We start from the raw sequence: 22,922 nt of genomic DNA, 5'->3' as shown, positions 1-22,922 counted from the left end.
AGGGAGGTGGCAGCATTCTCACGATGCTGCACCAGGGGCCTGGCAGGAAGAAAGCAGCTATGGGAGACATTCCTTGGGGGGAGTAAGCAAAGACCTTAACAAAGCCAATTCTCCTGATCTGGGCAGGTTCAAAATTCCAGCACTCACTTCCTGCCTTGTGCCCCTGGGCAAAATGACTGGGGGTCAGCACTTTCTATCTCTCACAGTCTGTTTGGAATCTACTATGTGTCATTTTATCTTTCAATGCCTCCTGTTCCAGGTATAAAGGTGCCATGAGTCCCAACTCACATTTATATTTCAGGAGCAGGAGAGCATAAATCATATATAGGATATCAAATGAGAGTTTTAAGTGAAGATTTAAAAGAGCCTTTCTTAAATTGCTTTAAATAAGTTCCAAGAAATTGATTTTATTGTTGATACTTTAACTGGAGAGGTGCTGGGCCAGGGGCACTGTCTCCATCCCCTCCACATTGCCAGCTGGGATACAGAATGCACTTCCTCAATGGTTGCGTAAGTGAACAGAATATGACAGAGCATTAGACAGAAGGCCTTGAAGCAGGTGTTCCTCATCTCCTGAAAGAACGATTAAATTGGAGCATGGAGCAGGAAGGCTTTCCTTCACAATGTAGACCAGTTCCTGTTAGGAGCTTCCAGATTCTCAAAAGGTCTAGTCCTCCTTGCAGACTACAAAAACGGAGGTAGGCAGGTGGGAAAGTCTGAAGGAATGGGTGGGAATCCCAGCCTTCCCCCTTGTTAGTTCTGTGCACCTCAGCACTTCCTGCTCTGTCTGCCAGGCAGGGCCTGTCTTTTTTCTTTTTAAATTTATTTTTCATTTACAGTTGACATGTAATATTATATTAGTTTCAAGTGTACAGTAGAGTGATTAGACACTTATATACTTCATGCAGTGATTACCCCGATATGACAGGGGTTTGTTGTCTTTAGAACATCCCACCAAAATAAGTGCTTCCTTGCTTTGGAGCAGGGTAAGTGCAGCCTTCAGTCAGAGCAATGCTGCAAGCCGTGAGGGAGCCTTACAGATGTCTTCTCTGGGAAGCGACACTTTCTGTCATTCCAAGTATTTCTCAACACTCAGGTGGAGGACAGCAAAGAAAACTTCAGTAAGACTCATGTGCAACACTCACACCTGCCCCAATTCCCCATCTTCTCTAAGCACCTCATATCCACACTCCAGACTCAATCCCCAGTTCCAAACCCCATGGGTAAAATAAGGTATGAATTAAATAATAAATCTTTTCTTACTGCCCCAAATTAATTCTTTAGTAGTTACTTTATATGCCATTTCAGACTCCAACCCATCTATTTAATGGGACAACCATTAAAGTTTTTTGTAGAATTTGAATTATCATTATTTGTTATCTTTTCAAAAGGACATTTAAAGACACGAAGATGAAATTTTTAAAATGGCAATGTAATCAAAGTTTTAAGAAATGAAGATGTGGTAAGGAAGAGGAAAAGCCCACATAATCCACTTACTTGGACTTCTGAAATGGTACTGTCCCCATTTCTTTCCCTGAATCAATATACTAACTTTTAAAAATATTTCTTGGGAGCTACTTTGCTCAAAGTGACAAGCACGTCAAGACAACATTACTTCAGAAACATTCTTATCTTGCCGGTGTTGAGATGATGGTTTGATCATTCTTATCACACAAACAATCAGGAAAAATAAAAATAGACAGAGCTTCATTGATTTCCACCACAAAATCATGTTTGTGCTTGACTTTTCGAACCAGAACATTCACTCAGGCTCATCTGTCACCTGACTTGCACACCAACCTGAAAAGAACCATTTTAGAATAACTAGGACGGCAGAGCCAAGAAGCAAATTTTTAACCTCTGCACCTATTTTAAAGGTAATGTGAGAAATGCTCACTATAATAACACCGGGACACAGGACTTTAGCAGTAACTGAGGCAGTTGTTTATTCACAGATATGGAGCTCTGGGAGCAACCAAATCAAAGGTGTGCATTGGTGTGCATCGACAAATGAAGCAGGCTGTTTTTATCCTAACAGTAAAACGTACCCTCCCCCCCTTCCCCTTCCCTCCCCCCTCCATTTTTCCATGCCGGATACTCCAAAGTTACGATCTAATGCGATTAGCTAAATTAACTGATGGTGATAATTAACTCAGGGTGATCTGGTTATAGGTCTGTCTCCAGCTCTCCTCTGAAATTTCCCTAACTTGTTTGCTGGGCTGTCTAGCTACATTTTCCCATTTCCTTGTGTTTGGATGAATATCTCTTCCTTTTGATCTCAGAGGCAGGCATTTGTGCTGAGCTGGGAATGTCCCTTCCTGACTTGTAAGTGTGCTAATACTGTTAACTTTGGCTCCAAGACCCCCTAATTCAAGACTGCATTTGTCCTTCGCTGCGAATTATTTCCTACTGGTTTGAGAGTCACCAGTTTCCTTGCCCCTTACAGTAACTCTTGACTGTTTGAGAAGCATAAGTTACTGGTAAATTCCTTAAGATTACAGTCATACTTGTGCTTCTCCTGGTTTAAAAAGTACAAAAAGAGGTACATAGTTCAATAAGTCTGCATAGAGAGATCCTGAACTTACGTCCTCCCACAGACATGACAAATCTACAGCTACATATGGAACAATCTGCTCTGAAAGACCTGAAACTAGCTGAATAGCTCCTTTACAACAAAGATAAAAGGGCCACATCCAGTCAGGTAGTAGAGGCAGAATACTGTCTCACTGAAAACCCCACCCAGACATGGTGACCTACAATCAGGAGAGATCTGATAAATACAGAGCTTCTCTCTGAAAAGAGAGGGGACTATGTCCCACATATGGCACCCCAACCCTTGGAACGTACATGGGAGAGATGAGCACACCTCCAAACACCTGGCTTGGAAACACAACAGGGTTTTACAGCTAGGAGAGCCTTAGGGCTGTAAGTAAAAGATTCACTTAAAGGGCTTGTGTGGAGACTCACCTGCCCTGGGACCCAGCACAAAAGCAGCCGTTTAAAAAGCATCTATATCCATATGTGAAAGGTAAACATTTACTAATTTAAAAGCATCTGCTGGAGGGGCAGGAGACAATTGGAACTCCTTCTGGGAACAAAGGCACTGGCAGGAGGCATTTTCACGCTCTCCCTCCACCCAATGTAGAAGTACCTAAATATAGACCTAAAGGAAGAAATAAACAAATACAGTAACAGAAGGGGAATTTAATATCCCACTAAAGTGAATGAATACATAATCTAGAGAGAAAATCATTAAGAAAGTATCTGCTTTAAACAACATGTTAAATCAGACATAGATATTTACAGAACATTCTAACCAAAAGCACCAGAATACACCTTCTTCTAGGTACACATGAAACATTCCCCACGACAAATCACTTGTTCCATCACAAAAGAAGTCTTAGTAAACTTAAGAAGACTGAAATCATATCAAGCATTTTCTCTAAGCGTAATGGTTTGATACTAGAATTCAATCACAAGAAAAAACCTGAATAACACTCAAAGGCATGGAGGCTAAATAACACGTTACTAAACAATGCATCAGTTAAAAATGAGATCAAAGGAGAAATAAAAAGTTATCTTGAAATAATGAATACGAGAAGACAACACAAAATCTATGAGACACAGCAAAAGCAGTCCTAAGAGATAAATCCATAGTATTACAGACCTATCTCAAGAAATAAGAAAAAGCTCAAATAAACAATCAAACTTTACACTTAAAGGAACTTGAAAAACAACAACAAATAAAGCCCAAAGTGAATAAAAGAAAAGGAAATAATAAAGATCAGAGCAAAATGAATTAAAGAGCTGGTTCTTTGGAAAAATAAACAAGATTGACAAACCTTTAACCAAACTCATCAAGAAAAAGAGAAAAGACCCAAATAAATAAAATCAGAAATGAGGAAAAGTAACAACTGACACCAAAGAAGTACAAAGGATTGTAAGAAAATATCATGAACAACTATATGCCAACAAACTGAACAATCTGTAAGAAATGGATAAATTCCTAAAAAATACAATCTTCCAAAACTGAAACTAGAAAAATCAGAGAATCTGAATAGACAGATTACAACTAGCAAAACTGAAGCATTAACCAAAAAAATCCCCACAAACAAAAGCCTTGGACCAGATGGCCTTCACAGGTGAATTTTACCATACATGCAGAGAAGATCTAACACCTCTCCTTCTCAAACTATTCCAAAAATTTCCAGAGGACAGAAGACTCCCCAGCTCATTTTAGGAGGCCAGTGTTATTCTAATTCCAAAACCAGATAAAGACACTAAAAGGAAAGAAAATTATAGGCAATATCCATGATGAACGTATATGCTAAAATCCTCAAAAAAATAATCAGCAAACCAGATCCAGTAATATATTAGAAATATCATACACCATGATCAAGTGGGATTTATTCTGGGGATGCAAGGTTGGTACAATATCTGCAAATCAATAAATGTGATCCACGACATAAAAAATTAAGAGTACAATGTACATGATCACATCAATATATAAAGAAAAAGCATTTGATAAAATCCAGCACCCATTTATGATAAAAACTCTCAGCAAAGTGGGAGTAGAGAAAACAGTGTAATAAAGGCCATATATGACCAACTCTTAGCCAGCACCATACTCAATGGGCAAAAACTACAAGCATTTCCCTTCATAACAGGAACAAGACAGGGATGTCTGCTTTCACCTCTCTTATTCAACATAGTACTAGAAGCCTTAGCCACAGCAATCAGGCAAGAAGAAATAAAAGGCATCAATATTAGGAAGGGTGTAAAACTGTCATTATTTGCAGATGACATGATACTGTATATAAAAAAACGTGAAGATTCAACCATATACACATACACACACACACACAAAGAAAACCCCACCAGAAGTGATAAATGAATCCAATAAATTAGCAGAATACAAAATCAGCCCTATTTTTATATACCATTAATGAATTACCAGAACGGGAAACTAAGAAAACAATCTCATTTACAATTGTATCAAAAAACAAAATATCTAGGAATAAATTTAACCAAGGATGTAAAATACCTGTTTGGGGGAATTATAAGACTGAGGAAAGAAACTTAAGAAGGTATAAATAAATAGAAGCATTTACTGTGTTCATGGATAGAAAGAATTAAAATTATTAAAATGTCCATACTACCCAAAACAAGCTACAGACTCAATGCAAGTCCTATCAAGATATCAATGGCATATTTCACGGAACTAGAACAAGTATTCCAAAAATTTATATAGAACCATAAAGACCCTGAATAGCCACCATAATCTTGAGAAGAGAAGTTGAAGGAATCACACTACCTTATATCAAACTATACTACAAGGCCAAGGTAATTAAAACAGCATGGCACTGGCATAAAAACAGACATACAGATCAACAGAATAGAATAGAGAGCCCAGAAAAACAACAACACCCTTAGAGTCAATTAATATTTGACAAAGGAGACAAAAACACTTAATGGAGTAAAGGTAAGTCTATTCAATAAATGATACAGGGAAAATTGGACAGATACGTGCAGAAAAATGAAACTAGACCACTCTCTTACACCATACACAAAAATAAACTCAAAGTGGATTCAAGACTTAAATGTTAGACTCAAAACCATAAAACTGTGATAGACAGTAAAATCTCAGACATTTCTTGTAGGAATATTTTTTCTCATATACCATCTTGCATAAGGAAACAAAAAATAAACAAATGGAACTACATTAAACTAAAATGTTTTTGCTCAGCAAAGAGAAGTATCGACAAAATCAAAAGACAACCCACTAAATGGGAGAACATATTTGCCAATATATCCAATAAGAGGTTAATATGCAAAATTTATAAAGAATGTATAAAATTCAACACCAAAAAACCACAAACAACCCAGTTAGAAAATGGGCAAAGGACCTGAATAGACACTTCTCCAAAGAGGACATACCAATAGACAAATGAACAGTGTCACTAATCAGAGAAATGCAAATTAAAACCACAACAAGCTATCACATTACACATGTTAGAATGGTCATTATCAATGAATCTACAAACAAGTGCTGGTGAGGATGTGGAGAAAAGAGAACTCTCATGCACTGTTGGTGGGAATGCAGACTGGTGCAGCCACTACGGAAAGCATTATGGAGTTATCTCAAAAAATTAAAAATTGAACTGCCTTATGACCCAGCACTTCAACTTCTGGGAATTTATCTGAAAAAACCCAAAACATTATTTTGAATAAATATATATATATACACACCCCTATGTTCACTGCAGCCTTATTTACAATAGACAATATTTGGAAGTAGCCAAGAATCCATTAAGTACGTAAGTGAATAAAAAGCTTTGGGATATTTACATAATGGAATACTACTCAGCAATAAAAAAAGGGAATCTTACCCTTTGCTACAGCATTGATAGACCTGGAGAGCATTATGCTAAGTGATAAAAACCAGTCAGAGGAAAACAAACACCATATGAGTTCACTTATTTGTGGTATCTAATTAACAAAATAAACTAACAAACAAAACAGAAACAGACTCAGAGAACAGACTGATGGCTGTCAGAGGGTGGGGAGTTGTGAAGCTGGGTGAAAAAGGCAAAGGAATTAAGAAAAGAAAATCTCATGGACACAAACAGTATGGTGATTACCAGAGGGAAAGAGGGGGTGGGAGGAGGAGGTAGGAGAGAGTATAGGGGAGATAAATGGTGATGGAAGGAGAATTTGATTTGGGGTTGTGAATACACAATATCATATACAGATAATGTATTAGAGAACTTTAAACCTGAAACCTATATGTTTTTATTAACCAATGTCACCCCAATATATTCTAAATAAATTTAGTAAGAAATAAAATGTCCAGGAACAGATGGCTTCATTGGTGAACTTTCAAACATTGAAAAAAGATTTAATACCCATATTTCTCAAATCTTCTAAAAACCCAGAGGGAAGAATGCTTTCAAACTCATTTTAGGAAACCTAAATTACCCTTTTTTCAAAACCAGAAAAGAACACCACAAAAAAAGAAAAATACTACGGACCAATATACACGATGAACACACATATAAAAATCCCCAACAAAATAATAGCAAATTGAATTGAACAATACATTAAAACAATCATACACCATGATCAACTCAGGGATGCAAAGATGGTTCAACATTGACAAATCAATGGGATACACCACATTGACAAAATAAGAGGTAAAAATCATATGATCTCATCGATAGATGCAGATAAAGCATTTGACAAAAATTCAACAACCACTTACAAAAAAAAAGACAACTCTTGATAAAGTGGGCATAGATGAAACTTAATGTAATAAAGGCCATATCATGGCAAACACACAGCTAACTTCATAGTCAATGGTGAAAAGCTTGAGAGCTTTTCCTCTAAGAGAAAGAACAGGATAAGTATGCCCACCCTGGCTAGTTTTATTCAATATAGTATTGACATCCTAGAAAGAGTAATTAGGCAGGAAAAAGAAATAAAAGGCACCTAAATTGAGAAGGAAAAAGTAAAATTGTCACTATTTATAGATAACATGACTTTATAAATAGAAAACCCTAAAGACAACCAAAAAACTGTTAGAACCAATAAACGAATTTAGTAAAGCTGTAGGGTATAAATTCAACATGCAAAAATTTGTTCTTTTTTTTATACACTAACAACAAACCAGGAGAAAGAGAAATTAAGAAAACAATCCCATTTAAATTGCATCAAAAGAATAAAGTGCCTAGGAATAAATTTAACTTAAGTATTGAAAGACATGTATTCTGAGACCTGTAAGACAATGAAAAAAGAAATTGAAGATACAAAGAAATGGTTTCATGCTCATGAATTGGAAGAATTAATATTAAAATATCCATATTACCCAGAGTAATCTACATTCAATGCAATCTCTTACCAAAAGTTCAATGAAATTTTTCACAGAAATATGTAAAACAGTCCTGAATTTTTATGGAACCACAAAAGATCCCAAGTAGCCAAAGCAATCTTGAGAAACAAGAACCAAGCTGGAAGCACCATGATCTCTGATATCAAACTATATTATAAAATATAGTAATCAAATAGTATGGTATTGGCATAAAAACAGACATACAGATCTATGGGACAGAACGGAGAGCAAAGAAATAAAACCATGAATATATGGTCAATGAATTTAAGAGAAAGGAGGCAAGAATATACAATGGAGAAAGGACAGTCTCGTCAACAAATGGTGTTTGGGAAACTAAACAGAACATGCGACAACAACAACAACAAAAAGGACACTGGACCACTAACTAATACCACACAGTGAAACCTTGAAACTTCTAGAAGAAAATACAGGCAGTAAGCTCTGACATTGGTCTTGGTGATGATTTCTTGGACCTGCCTACAAAGGCAATGACAACAAAAGCAAAAATAAATAAATGAGACTTCATCAAACTGAAAAACTTCTGCACAGCAAAGAAAATCATCAACAAAATGGAAAAGTTACCAACTATATAGACGATATTTACAAAGCATATATCTGTCAAGGGGTTAAATCCAAAATATATGAACAATTCATACAACTCAATAACAACAAAATGAACTGATTAAAAATCTACAGAGAATCTTAATAGACATTTTTCCAAAGAAAACATATAGATGGCCAAAGGGTACATGAAAATGTGCTCAACATCACTAATCATCAGGGAAATGAAAATTAAAACCACAATGAGATATCACCTCATACCTGTCAGAATGGCTATTCTCAAAAAGACAAGAAAGTGTTGAGGAAGATGTGGAGAAAAGGGAACCCTTGTGTACCATGAATGGAAAAGTAAATTGGAGCAGCCATTATGGAAAACACTAATTTGAAATGATACATGCACTATGTTCACTGCAGCAGTATTTACAATAGCCAAGATATGAAAACAATCTGAATGTCCATGAATAAATAAATATAAAAAGTTGTGGTACATGTAATATATACAATGCAATATGACTCAGCCATAAAAAGAATGAAATCTTGCCATTTGTGACAACATGGATGGACCTTGAGGGAAGTATGCTAAGTAAAACAAGTCAAGACAGAGAAAGGTCTATACTGTGTGATTTCACAAATACGTGTAATCTAAAAAAACAGAACAAACAATACAAAATGTACAGAGAACAGATCAATATTTATCAGATGAGAAGGAGATGGTGTGGTGAGCGTAATGGGTGCAAGGCATCAACTGTATATAGTAATGGATGTTAACTAGACTCACTGTGGTGATCACTTTGTAGTGCACACAATATTGAATTATTCAGTTGTATGCCTGAAACTAATATAATGTTATATGCCAATTTTACCTCAGTTTTACAAAGAACATCAGGAAATTATCAAAGGGAATTCTATAATTCTCACATCTAAAGAGGTCTTTTGTTTAAGCCATTGGCTTACAGGGAAATTATTTAATTGATACACTTTTCACAGATAAATATTATTCTCAATAGAAAAATAACTGCTAGTGGACAATTCTTTTTTTCCCACCAACATAAAACCTATGGTGAGTTATTTCTATTTCTTTAAGCTTCAATTAAAATCTCAAATTATGCCAGTCAAATCTAGGCAGAGATTCTGGCTCTCACTGAGAATTTTACAAGCAGTATCATTTCAGTGCTAAACCGTGGAAAGAATGACTTAAAGCACAGATAATCTTTTATTACTATATGAATCTGTTAAAAATACTAACAACTTTTACTCCAGTAAGAGTTGAAATTAACAGTTTTCCTGAGTATATAAAACTACCAATTAAGGACAAGAAGAAAGTGAATAAACACATTTTGATTGATGGATTTTATCCATCCTTATTCCTCTTCAATCATTTAATGAAAAACACCACAATCAGAGAAAAAAATTGCTCTCCATTCCTTCCCTTTTATTCTGGACTTGATAAAAGTACCAATGGTGACACACATCATCCAAACTCATCCCAAGAAAAGAAAATTAGATAAACTTTAATAAATGTTATCTTTTTCTTTTGTAAACTTCTGAAGAACTAATTGTTACTTCAGAAACACAGTTTTCCAAATACAGTAAAAAAAAAGCTCTAGTGCCTGAAGCTCAACCGTTTAAGAAAGACAGGGAAAGTTGTAACTGAACCAAGACAAAAGGTGAGGAAAAATTTTCTCTGCAATCAGATTGAAATAAAAGTTTCCACCATATTACACACTCTTCCCTCCTAGCCAATTTACCTGGACTCAAATTCTGGAAGTTTCCTGACGCGTTTTGATTATGAAAGCAAATACATGAATCAATATGACAGATCACAAGACCATAATTTCTTATCGTACTAACATATGGTACTAGGTTTTATAACCTCCAAATTATTTTCTTGTTTTGGAAATAATTCTCTTAGACTAATCAATATATGCTAGAAACCATCTGACCACCTTGCAGAAGTTCAGGTAAGGCTTAGCCTTACCTTGTAATATAATGAAATTGCAAGAATTTAGAAATGCACAGAGTTTAGAAAAGAGAGATTTCAACAGACCCAGATGCTCTCTTCTTCCAATGTTCTGACTACTTGGGTATTCTACCCAAATGGGGAAAAAACAAAAACATTTAGGTAGACATTCATGTAGATCATCACAGTTTGTAGAAATCAAACTGATAGAGGATTTTAGAGAAAACTTTTAACACAGGATCTTTGGTTGGGCTTCAAGAAGACATCTGAAAAAAATAAATTTAAATAAATAAGTAAATAAATATTTCCCCCTCTGGAGAGAATCCATTGCTTTCATCAGAAATAATTCTTGATAGCTAAACTAAAGAACAACCACCATTCAGAACCGCCTGAAATCTGGCTGAATAAAGTCCTACAACCAGGTAGGACTGGTAGATGCAGAAGAGGCTGATCCCACACCCACATGTGACAGATAAGTTTGGGATGAACACCTTGGTTGCAGAGGTCCCCCCCTGAGGAGGGGTCTCAGCCCTACACCTGTCCCCCCACCAGCCCACGGTTCCAGTGCCGGGAAGAGAAGTCCCCATAACTTCTGGCTGTAATAACCAGCAGGGATTGAAACTGAGGGAGATGGTCCATGCAGTTCCTCTTACAGAGCCCATGAACAGACTTACTGAGACTCACTCCTTTGTAAGCTCCAGTGCTGGGACAGCAGCAGCTTGAAAGGCACAAGGGACATAAGAGAGGAACTGAACTGTCTAACATAGGGGTGAGAACTGCGGGGACAGCTTTCTCCCAAACAGAAGTGCTAGCAGAAGCCACTGTTTCTTTTCTGAGTCCTTCCCACAGAGCTCGCAGGTGTGCCAAATACGAGACTCCATCAATCTAACACTGTAAGCCCATGCTGGTGATTCCCTGAGGCCATGCCCAGACAACTTTCGAGCCCACACAAGCCATTTCCAGTGACTTTTCCATAAAAATGGTTCGTCTTGGGTCATGCTTCAGATTTTCCTAAAATTTCTCAAACAGTCAGCCCCTGGCCTCAGTGTGCCTCTCATTAAGTCGCCCCAGGCCTGGCGCTAGCAGCAACTAGCCGTGATTCACAACTTGGCCTAGCCTGGGAACCTCCAAACCCAGCACAAGGAGCAAACATCTGTAAATCACTTTTTAACTCATGCCAGGAGGCCCCAGGCAGAACAGTTAGTGGCTGATCTTGTCCTATACCTCCTAGAAAGCCCCAGAGACAGAAAACCCAGTGGACAGCTTTGTACCACATAGTAGCACCACTCAACGACCTCCACAAGTGACAACACTCAAGGGACAGACTCAGCAGGCACCAGATCCCCACTGAAATAAGTCCTGCTCTGTGGGGTGGGTTCTGCACAGCTGATCCTTCACAGGGATGCCAGCCAGTCCTTGCAGCTAATCAGCCTGGGGTTAAATTCCCCTCACTGGCAAGCCAAAAGCAATCTAAGCTCAACTACAACAGAATAATGCACACAGCCTACAGAGGGGCAGGGTGTGGCAGCACACCTGGTGTGCCGTAGCTCGGTCAGGTTAACAGGAATCTGTGCCACTGGACCCTACAGAACATCAACTACAGAAGGCCACTCTACCAAGCCTGGGAGAGGTAACAGCTCTACCTGATACATAGAAACAAACACAGGGAGGCTGCCAAAATAAGGAGACCAAAAACCATGTCCCAAATTAAAGAACAGAAAAAACTCCAGATGAACTAAACAAAATGAAGACAAGCAATCAACTAGATGCAGAGTTCAAAACACTGGTAATAAGGATGCTCAATAAACTTAGGGAAAGAGTAGATAAACTTAAGAGAACTTCAACAGCATAAAAAAAAGGGTACGGAAACAATAAAAAATAACTAGTCAGAAATGAAGGCTACATTAACTGAAATGAAGAATAATTTATAGAGAATCAATTGTAGAGAAGATGAAGCCAAGAATCAAAACAGTGATTTGAAATATAAGGAAGCAGAAAAACACCCAATCAGAACAGAAAAAAAGAAAAAGAATCTAAAATAATGAGGACAGTGTAAAGTCCCTCTGGGACAACCTGAAGGGACATGGGGTGATGGAAAAAGAGAGAACCAAGAGACGGGAAATCTATTTGAAAAAATACTGACAGAAAACTTCCCTAATCTGGTGAAGGAAATACATATGCATGTCCAAGAAGCACAGAGTCCCAAACAAGATGAACCCAAAGAGGCCCACACCAAGACACGTCATAATTAAAATACCAAAGTTAAAGATGAGACAATCTTAAAAGCAACAAGAGAAATGCAGTTAGTTACCTACAAGGGAGCTCCCATAATACTGTCAGCTTATTTCTCAACAGAAACACTTCAGGCTAGAAGAAATTGGCAAGAAATATTCAAAGTTATGGAAAGCAAGGGCCTATAACCAAGATTACTCTACCCAGCAAAGCTATCATTTAGAATCGAAGGACAGATAATGAGCTTCCCAGACAAGTAAAAGCTAATGGAGTTCATCACCACCAAACCTGTATTATATGAAATGTTAAAGGGTCTTCTTTAAGGAAAAAAAAAAAAAAGATAAAAAATATGAACCATGAAAATAGCAGTAAATACAAACCTGTCAACAGATGACTTTAAAAAACAAAATAAACAAACAACAGAAATAACAGATACAGAAACCATTCTGACGGTTGTCAGGTAGGAGTAGGATTGTGGAGATGAGTGAAAAGGGTGAAGGGGTTAATAAATACAAATTGGTTGTTACTGAATAGTCAGTCATGGGGATGTAAAGTCCAGCACAGGGAATACAGTCAACAATAGTTTAATAACTATGTATGGTGTCAGATGGGTATGAGATTTATCAAGAGAATCACTTAGTTAAGTTACATAATGTCTAATCACTGGGATGTTCACCTGAAACTAAGATATGTCAGCTGTAATTGAAAAATAAAAATGATTTACAAAAAGAAATAGTTCTTAATGAGAAAATAAAAAAAGGCTTAAAAAACACTGCATCCAAATTTTACAGTAAAAACTTACCTTGTCATGGGAAAGTTCTTGTCTTGACAGTGTCTTACATCTTTCACAGAATTGATTACTCAGTTGAGATGAACTTACGTAAGATAATAACCTTCTAAGGTCAATAAGTAAGATAGAAACACTTCCCTAAATGCAAAACAAAAAGTATACATACCTTTTTTCCAAATCTCTTATTTTCTCTCTGAGTGGTTCAACAATCTAAAACAAAATAACCAATATCAGTTTTAAAGCAAAAACACAGTCCTCCACCACTTTCGCCCCGCTCTGATGATCCAGGTAGGCATGACATACAATTCAATTCCAATTTGAAGTTAAGTTACACCATTTAATCACAATTCTAGAATTGAGATGAAAAATTGCACATTGGTACTGTTACTCCATAGATGCATCTCTGAAAAAATTAACCTTTTTTCCTTTCCTACCTTACTATGAACAATATGAAATTTGGTTCAGGCTCATAAAAATAGGCAGCCCAACACCACTGGTGTCTTTTCAGGAACTAAAAATCCCCTAATTGCTACCTACAAAAACTTAACACCTTGTTTCTCATATTATCTCCAGGGGATCAGCTCCAGCACAGAAATCACAGGCTACGAGTCGATCACCTTCCATGTGTGCTAACACCATGAGAGTGGACAGAACGACAAAGGCAAAAGCCCAAGGGCTTCCCCAGGAATCCAGCACCTGGCTTCAAATCAAAATGAGGAACTCCTCATCCCCTCCCAGGCCCAAGAAACAACAGTCTACCCATATATACATTTATGTGACTAAAACATAAGTAATTATCTTAAATTAGAAGGTATATTATCAACCAGAGAAGGTTGCTTTCAGGCATGTAGCTATGATTTCCCCGTGTGCGCCTATGGACACTCTTTATGTTTTCAATCCCAGCACCTGAGTTTGGCCTTTTTCCTTTCAGCATTTGAGCAGGTGAGTGGATGCTGGCAGTTGCCTCCATCCCTAGTAAGGTGATCACTTCCTTTTCTCTAAGAAATTCTGGGAAGGCTCACCCAGAAAGTCACGATGAAGTTTAAACTCATTTTGCCATAAGTGTAGAATTTATTTTAATAGAGCACACCTTTAAAAAATAGACAAAGGCTGACACAGAGATGCATCTACACATAACAAATATTAAGTTTCCTATTAAATAAGGGATCATTTTTTGAGATGGTCTCAAAAATCATAGATCAGCATCAAACTGCTAAAATAAAGATACCAGCACAAGCAAAGGAACTGAAGTAGATAAACATTATATATAGGGGGAAAAAAAAAAAGAAACAAAATATGGAAGAGACTAACCTCTTCAATCTTCCTTTCAATTTTTAGTTCACCATTTTCCTGGATAGACCTGTTGAGTAAAAAGCTACAAAACTGAGATCAATTGAAAGGCTCATGACTTCAAGAGTCATATTTCTTAACAACTTCAGACCACCTCCCGCTCCTTTCAAACATCAGTCTTGTGTGCCAGTTCCCTCCAGAAGGGGGTGCACTAGAGGAAAATAAGACTGCCAGGGAGAGGAAGTCTAAACCCATCTCATATGCTCACTGCTGCCTTAGCATTGTTCCTATTAAAATAATTTCACCTTCACATTATACCCAACGTGGAATTTCAAAGCAGGAGGTGTGTCTACAGGAGTACAAGTCTGACCTCTGGGCTTTCAATAAAAATGGGGTTTTTCCAAGTAAAAAAACAGAGCTCCTTTAAATGGTATCTGAACACCCCACCTAGCCACACACAGAAGCCTTTGTCAGGAGACACACACACAAGCCCTGGTGGCAGGAATCAGTTCAACAAGGCCCTGTCTCACACAAGCAACCCAAATTGAAAAGGCTCATGGGAGCACAACAACCCTTCACCCTCATAGTCTCATGCAGCAGCATCAAACTTCTAAATTCAATCCAATCACCACAACCATGATTGCTATTCTTTTAGTTGTACAGTACTACCAAGAAAAACAAACTGGAGTGAATTTTTCTTTAAATGAAAATTACTAAGAGCACCAAATTTGTTTTCACAAGGAACGATTATTACTTTTTGCTTTTTTTTTTTTTTTTGGTGAATATTAACACAAGGATTTTATAAGTGTCCCTCCTGCCCTACTAGGCAACACAAATAATGCATAGTCAGGCCAGAGGTTCCTTGACACAGGTGGTCTTAGCATCCACATGGGGCCAGGGACTAGATGCATTCCTCGAGAATATTCACAAAAGAAAAGACAGCCCAGCTGTGTGAACAGCAAAACATTGTTTCATTTTAAAACAGAATTTAGTTAACCCATGACATCAATGGTGTATAAGTAACAACTTGAATGTGTCTATAAAACCCAACCACAATATCCAAATTATTAAAAACAATTACCTCATACTAACGAAGTTGCCCCAAACAGCTGTAAGGGAAAGAAAAAAAAGTCAATATTTAAGTTTATGACATTCAAGGATTTCAATGAATGTAATTTTAATTTTTAACCAATGTTTTAAAGTTCACTAAGGAAACTAAATTATAGCTCATGAAGACAATATAATACACTTTAAAAATATTAAGTCCTAAGAAAAAAATAAGTGAAAGCAGTCCTATATATCCCTCTAATTTTGAAATATCTCTTTTGAGGTGTGGCATTTAACTTTGCATGTGTTTTGATTAATAGTATGTCCCCAACCTTTGTTTGAGGAAGAGCCAGTCACAAGGATCAAGAACCTGCTTGCCTGAAAGAGATCCGAGGGTTCAGTCCAACCACTTCTTTTAAGTGTTGATGAAACCAAAATCCAGAGAAGTTAAAAAATGGTCTGATGTTGTGGCTTAACTTCAACTAGAAGTCCATCCATCCTTTCTCAGCACCTATCCCATCTCCCTTATATCGCAGCGTCTTGTCTACTGGTTTGCCTCCTTGATCACAGATACCTGCAGGGCAGGTTATCAAGTCTGCAGCTGCTGTTCAGTAAATGTGCATAAATCACTGGACTGCAACAGCAAAATTTTACCACAGATGCTTGGAAAACATAATACTGGACCATGAGAAACCACTTCAAGTTACTGAATAGAGGATCACATCATACAGAAACCTTCACCACGAATGAGTGGTCCTAAGGTTTCATACACACTCAGCCCTGTGTGGTCACTCCCCAAATGCTGAACTCCTCCCAACAGCTAAGTACGCTTAGGTGCTTCTAGGTGCTGGAGAAAGAAGGTGAGCAAATAGCAAACACCCTCTCCATCTCAAGGCTGGTGATTTTGTGATCTTGGGAAAGCCTTGAGGTTAGAGCTACTCCTATGCATCTTCTCACTGCTACCCTCTGGTACATAGTAGGGCTTTAATCACACACACACCCACAAGAAATTCCCACTGTTAAGAAGAGACATGTTGTCAAATCCATAAAATCATATCCTTCTTCAAATAGAGGAGGAAACTATGATAGAAAAGAGATTAATAAAATAACCACATAAAAGTGGCAAGTGAGCAGAAAATGGGAGAAATTTTTAAAAACTATATTATAGTCATAGTCAGAGAAGGAAAACTCTGACCCCAAAAAACCTCCGCTGCCTTGCGGCATACCTCTTCAGGGGAAAGGCTAAGGGAGTAAACCCCGACAGAAAATCCGGAGCCGGAGTCCCTAAGGCGGTTTGACATTGTAGTCAACACCGGCAACTCCTGCGGCGCACCTGAAGCCAAGCTGTATTGACTTTGTCTTTCCCTTGGACCCTTCAGCTGCGAAGAGAGGGGGGGTCTGCTGCATGGGCAACAGCAGACCCTCCATATCACCCTGCCCAGGCTCTGTAGCTTCAGTTTCACTTGAGAGGACACTCCAGCGTCATCGCAAGATGTCGACTCAACACGGGAGGAGACAGATACCGGTTATAAGCTCATCCGATTGGCGAAGGAAACGAGCGCCAGGGGTCTCCTCTGACGGTGGGAGAGGTCATCGCACCTCACTGGACAGCTACCGTCTCGCCATGGCTCGCCTGCCCCACTGGGTGCGTGGGGATCAGAGAGGCGCCTCTCGAAAAGTGGGCCACAAAACACCCGCACCAGTTAATTCCAAGCAAACAACAAGAAAGAAGCCTCCGGCTCTTCGCCTCGCTAGCTGGAACATCAGGACCATGTGCCCCGGACTTACTGCAGACCTTCCGTGGATCAAGGGTGCCAGGAAAACCGCTGTCATCGATAGGGAACTGGCACGACTAAACATCGACATTGCGGCTCTACAGGAGACCCGGTTGGCCGACAACGGAACTATCAGAGAAACCAACTACACCTTCTACTGGCAAGGGAAGTCTCCGGACCAACCAAGACAGCACGGTGTTGGGTTCGCTGTGAAGAACACGCTTGTTAACTCCATAGAGCCACCCACAGGAGGCACAGAGAGATTACTTACCCTCCGATTGTCAACAACTTTCGGCCCAGTCAGCATTCTTAGCGCGTATGCCCCAACCCTCTGCGCCACCACCGAAGAGAAAGAACAGTTCTACCATGCACTGGACGAAGCGTTATCCAAGATTCCCAGAAGTAACGCTCTCTATCTCCTTGGAGACTTCAACGCAAGAGTAGGAGCCGACCACATGGCCTGGCCCACCTGCCTCGGAAACTTTGGGAGAGGAAAGATCAATGAGAATGGTCAGCGACTGCTTGAGCTTTTGTGTCACCACGGCCTGTGCGTGACAAACACATTCTTCAAGTGCAAAGAGATCCACCAGGTGTCATGGAGGCACCCCCGCTCCCGTCATTGGCACCAGCTTGACCTCGTCATCACCAGAAGAACGGATATTGGCAGCACCCTCCTCACCCGCAGCTACCACAGTGCAGACTGCGACACGGACCATGCCCTCGTGGTAAGCAAGGTGCGCATAATGCCGAAGAGGTTGCACCACTCCAAGATGAAGGGTCGCCCACGCATCAACACCAGTTGTGCCAGCAACCCAGTTAAGACCCAGCAATTCATCAACAAGATGGAAGATGCACTCGGCGAGGGAGTGGCGGCAGATGACATTATCGAATCCAATTGGCCACGTCTCCGCGATGCCATATACAACTCCGCCATTATTGCTTACGGGAAGAAAGAGCGGAAGAACGCTGACTGGTACGAGGCTCACTGGGAAGAAATGGAACCCGTGATCGAGGCTAAGAGGAGGGCCCTGCTGGCTTACAAGGTCACGCCCACTCCCAGTACACTTCAAGCTCTACGGGCTGCCAGGAACAAAGTCCAGAAGACCGCCCGCCACTGTGCCAACACCTATTGGCTAAACCTGTGCAGAAGCATTCAGGAAGCCGCCGATATAGGCAACGCACGAGGAATGTATGAGGGTATCAAGAAGGCAACAGGCCCAATCCCCTCCAAGATCGCCCCCCTTAAGTCCAAGACAGGTGAGGTCATCACTGACCAGGAACAGCAAATGCGGCGGTGGACCGAGCACTACCTCGAGCTGTACGCAACGAGGAACACCGTAACAGACACTGCTCTTAACGCCATCCCAGACCTACCAGTCATGGAGGAGCTAGACACCCCACCTACTGCGGCAGAGCTCGGCAAAGCCATCGACCGCCTCGCTTGCGGGAAAGCACCAGGAAGCGACGGAATCCCTCCAGAAATCCTAAAGAGCGGGAAACCAGTCCTGCTACAGCCGCTCCACCATCTACTCTGTCTCTGCTGGAAGGAGGGTTACATCCCCCAGGATATGAGAGACGCCAACATTATCACCATGTACAAGAACAAAGGAGACCGCAGCGACTGCAACAACTACCGGGGCATCTCTCTCCTCAGCGTCGTCGGCAAAGTATTCGCCCGGGTCGCTCTTGCCCGCCTGCAGACCCTTGCTTCCCGCGTCTACCCAGAGTCCCAGTGTGGCTTCAGAGCTGGCCGCTCAACAGTGGACATGATCTTCTCCCTACGCCAGCTGCAGGAGAAGTGTCACGAGCAGCATAAACCACTCTACCTCGCCTTTATTGACCTCACGAAGGCGTTTGATCTGGTCAGTCGAAGCGGACTCTTCAGCTTGCTACGGAAGATTGGCTGTCCACCACATCTGCTTGCTGTGGTCATGTCCTTTCACGACAACATGCACAGCACGGTGTCCTACAACGGCGCAACCTCTGAGGCCTTCCCAGTCAGCAGCGGAGTAAAGCAGGGCTGCGTCCTCGCGCCTACGCTGTTCGGAATCTTCTTCTCCATGCTCCTCCAATACGCCTTTAAGGACTGCAGCGAGGGTGTCTTCATTCACACCAGATCCGATGGCAAGCTCTACAACCTGGCCCGTCTACGAGCCAAGACCAAAATCAAAGAGGTGCTCATCCGTGAGATGCTCTTCGCCGACGACGCAGCTTTGACATCACACTCCGAAGAGGGACTCCAACAGCTAGTCACTTGCCTTTCCCATGCATGCAAGGAGTTCGGACTAGCCATCAGCCTGACGAAGACGAATGTTATGGCTCAAGGCACGGGGACTCCCCCATGCATCACCATCGACGGATACACCCTGGAGGTTGTCAACGACTTCACTTACCTCGGGTCCACCATCTCGAGCTCTCTGTCAGTCGACTTGGAGGTCAACCGGAGAATCGCCAGGGCAGCCACAGTTATGGCCAGACTGAACCGGCGAGCGTGGAACAATTCCAGCCTCACTGAGAAAACCAGACTGCGCATCTACCAAGCCTGCGTACTCAGCACTCTCCTCTATGGCAGCGAGACGTGGACCACCTACGCAAGGCACGAAAGGAAACTCAACAGCTTCCACATGAGGTGCCTGCGACGCGTCCTGCATGTCGCCTGGCAGGATAAGGTCCCCAACACCGAGGTGCTGAAGCGAGCCAATATGTGCAGTTTGCATGCAGTTCTTAGCGAGAGACGCCTCAGGTGGCTCGGCCATGTCAAAAGAATGGATGCAGGCCGTATCCCCAAAGACCTCCTCTACGGCGAGCTAGCAGAAGGCAAGAGGATGACAGGGCGCCCAAAACTGCGGTTCAAAGACATCTGCAAAAAGGACATGACACAATGCTCCATCAATCTCAACACATGGGAAGTACAAGCAGACGACCGCCTAGCCTGGAGGCTCGCGGTCAGGCAAGGTACGTCACGCGCGGAGGCTGCGCGCAACGAGGAGGCGGTCCAGAAAAGATCGAGGCGGAAGCAGCGTCAGCAGCAGCAACAACAGCCATCTGCCTTCACCTGTAACATGTGTGGCAGGGATTGTCACTCCCGAATCGGACTGCACAGTCATTCTCGGCGGTGCAGATAGACTCTCGGGAAGCTACGCCATCGTCTCTCGAGACGGACGGCTGCCGACGACGACGATTATAGTCATTATTCATCAAAAAAAGCACACACTGTTTTATACCGTTTATACCTGTGGACCATGTAATTTCCTTTCAAGTATTATCCTCAGGCCATAAGCATAACCACAGGAAAGCTGCCTTCACAAATCATGGCCTTATTTATAATTAAAGAAAAAAAGACAGTAGGATAAACCAAAATAACTGACAACTGGGAAGCTGCTATCTAATGATATGACCATTCAATGAAATCAGAAAACTATTAAATATGACTTTAAAACTATGTTGTAACATAAGAATGCAGTTGTAACAGTTCCAGAAGGAAAAAATGTATGCAGTATGACTTCTGCTACTAAAAAATACATAGAAATAGACCATGTGAAAATGCCAAGACACAGAGTTTAAATGATGACATGAGTACTTGCTTATTTGTCCCTGGATTTATATGCTTACCTTGCTTTTTGAAAAGGAGAAAAGGGATTTTTAAACCCTTGCTAAAATCCTGTTCTCAGTCTCTTCCTACACCACTTGTGAATAGATCTGTGAATCCTCGGCTCACATAGTAGTAGGTGATGTCACCACCAAAACAGAGCCCCAAAGCTCAGTGACCATCCAGGAATTGCCAAGCCCCATGGGTATTTTCTTTACTGTAAATCTCAAAATACTCTAGGAGGCAGTCCCTCTCTTTCCATGGTATGGAATGGTGCATGAGAGGAGTTATCTCTTTCATAAGGTGCCTGCTGGGTGGTGAGTGCCTTCTGACAACCTATTCAAATTAATCTGTCATTTTTAGTTTATTCATTTTTTCCTTTTTAACCTTTCCTTGAGTCCCTTTAAAAATGTCTATTTCGGAGACATTTCTCAATCCCTCTACCATCACTTAGACCACTTCAGAGAATGAAGTCTGCCTCCGCTCCTGGATACCTGCTCCCTCCTAGAAGTAAATACATCAGCTTCTCCCCAGTCCTCCCCCATCTCCCACTGGTCCTGTTGAAGAATCTCTAAGTGGAATGGGGCCCTGGGACCAGCCCCAGGAATGAAGCCCAGAGCCACCGCTGTACCAACCTTAATGAACAGCTAACAATGGGTATAAGCAGACAATGCCCAAATCTATTTCTGCAGCTCAGCCCTCTTCAGTTGGCTCTAGGCACCTGGAAACACACCTCCTCCCAGCAGCCTGCTCTTTCCAGTTGACCCCAAAGCTTCCTGAGCCTCTTCTCCTCTCCACCAAGCAGCCCTCCACAGCAGCCCCCTTCTCGACTCTCCACTTTCCCTAAACCACTCACCATCCCAATCCTTTAGCTCTGTCTGCAGGTGGTCTCCTGCCTAGGCCAGAAGTGTACTCACATATCACCTGAGCACCCAACCTCTCTCCCTGTTCCAGGGGACACTGGAGCCCCTCTTTTTGGCCACTTCTTTTTTAATTGGTTGTTTACAGGTGGTCTTCCTGCAAGATCAAGTGTTTTTCCTATTCACATTTGCAACATCAAGCACATGAGGGCCAGGCACCAAAATCAGGTGAATAGAGGTCAAGAAATGTTTTCATTTTCACCCATTTACCCCTTGCTTAGTACTTTTTATCTTCATAAGTGTTGTTACCAGTTAATCTTCAAAATGTTTTTATGTCAAGTGCTTTGGCTTCTTCCTTTTAAACTCTCGAAAGCTCACCCTGCACTGCTTTGACAATTGAAAGGACTCAGTACACAGCAGAGACAAGGCAGGAAAAGATGCTCATTACCACACACTTCATTCCAAGGCAGAGACACAAGTGATTTCTCACAATTACAAGCCTTGATGCTGTGTTTTGTGTAAACTAGCCCAAAATGTTGCAGGTTAAACATTATTTAAAATTAACGTTGCTTTTCAAATTTTGCAACCCACTTACATTAATGTGATCCACCTTACAGTGTCTCAGAATGAATTACTAATAGATACACTCAATAAATATTAGAACTAAACTGAACTAAATTAAAAGTCTATTACATATAAGGACTAAATATTAAGTATAAAAGAAAAAAGATAACTTACAGTTATTGACAAAGAGCTTAAAACCAATCCCCTTACATAGCTTTCAAGATATTTTATTCTAATTTTAATATAAACTTTAAAACTATGTTGCATGCAAACTGACGCACACTGGTTCTACATTTCTCATTATGTCTGTATCTATAGACTTCATGCTATGCTGGGAAACCTAGATCAAGAAAATCTATTACATAT

At 40.6% G+C, this 22,922-nt stretch overlaps 1 protein-coding gene across 2 annotated transcripts in view; it reads right to left on the bottom strand.

Moving 5' to 3' along the window:
- Positions 1 to 22,922, bottom strand: part of UXS1 (UDP-glucuronate decarboxylase 1) — a 104,236-nt gene that overhangs the window by 61,087 nt on the left and 20,227 nt on the right. The window contains exons 2-4 of one of the 2 annotated variants that reach the window (XM_090281859.1): positions 15,803 to 15,830; positions 14,743 to 14,806; positions 13,598 to 13,641 (exon numbers count right to left, since the gene is read on the bottom strand). In XM_090281859.1, coding sequence (XP_090137985.1) covers positions 13,598 to 13,641; positions 14,743 to 14,806; positions 15,803 to 15,830 — 136 coding nt within the window. The remainder of the gene's footprint in view (positions 1 to 13,597; positions 13,642 to 14,742; positions 14,807 to 15,802; positions 15,831 to 22,922) is intronic. The other variant, XM_090281860.1, reaches the window with a different exon arrangement.

Source organism: Furipterus horrens, unplaced genomic scaffold (assembly GCF_987537825.1).
Source record: "Furipterus horrens unplaced genomic scaffold, mFurHor1.1.pri manual_scaffold_6, whole genome shotgun sequence".
Taxonomy (NCBI): domain Eukaryota; kingdom Metazoa; phylum Chordata; class Mammalia; order Chiroptera; family Furipteridae; genus Furipterus; species Furipterus horrens.
The sequence above is the reverse complement of the archived record's forward strand: the minus strand, read 5'-3'. Positions and strand labels throughout refer to the sequence as shown.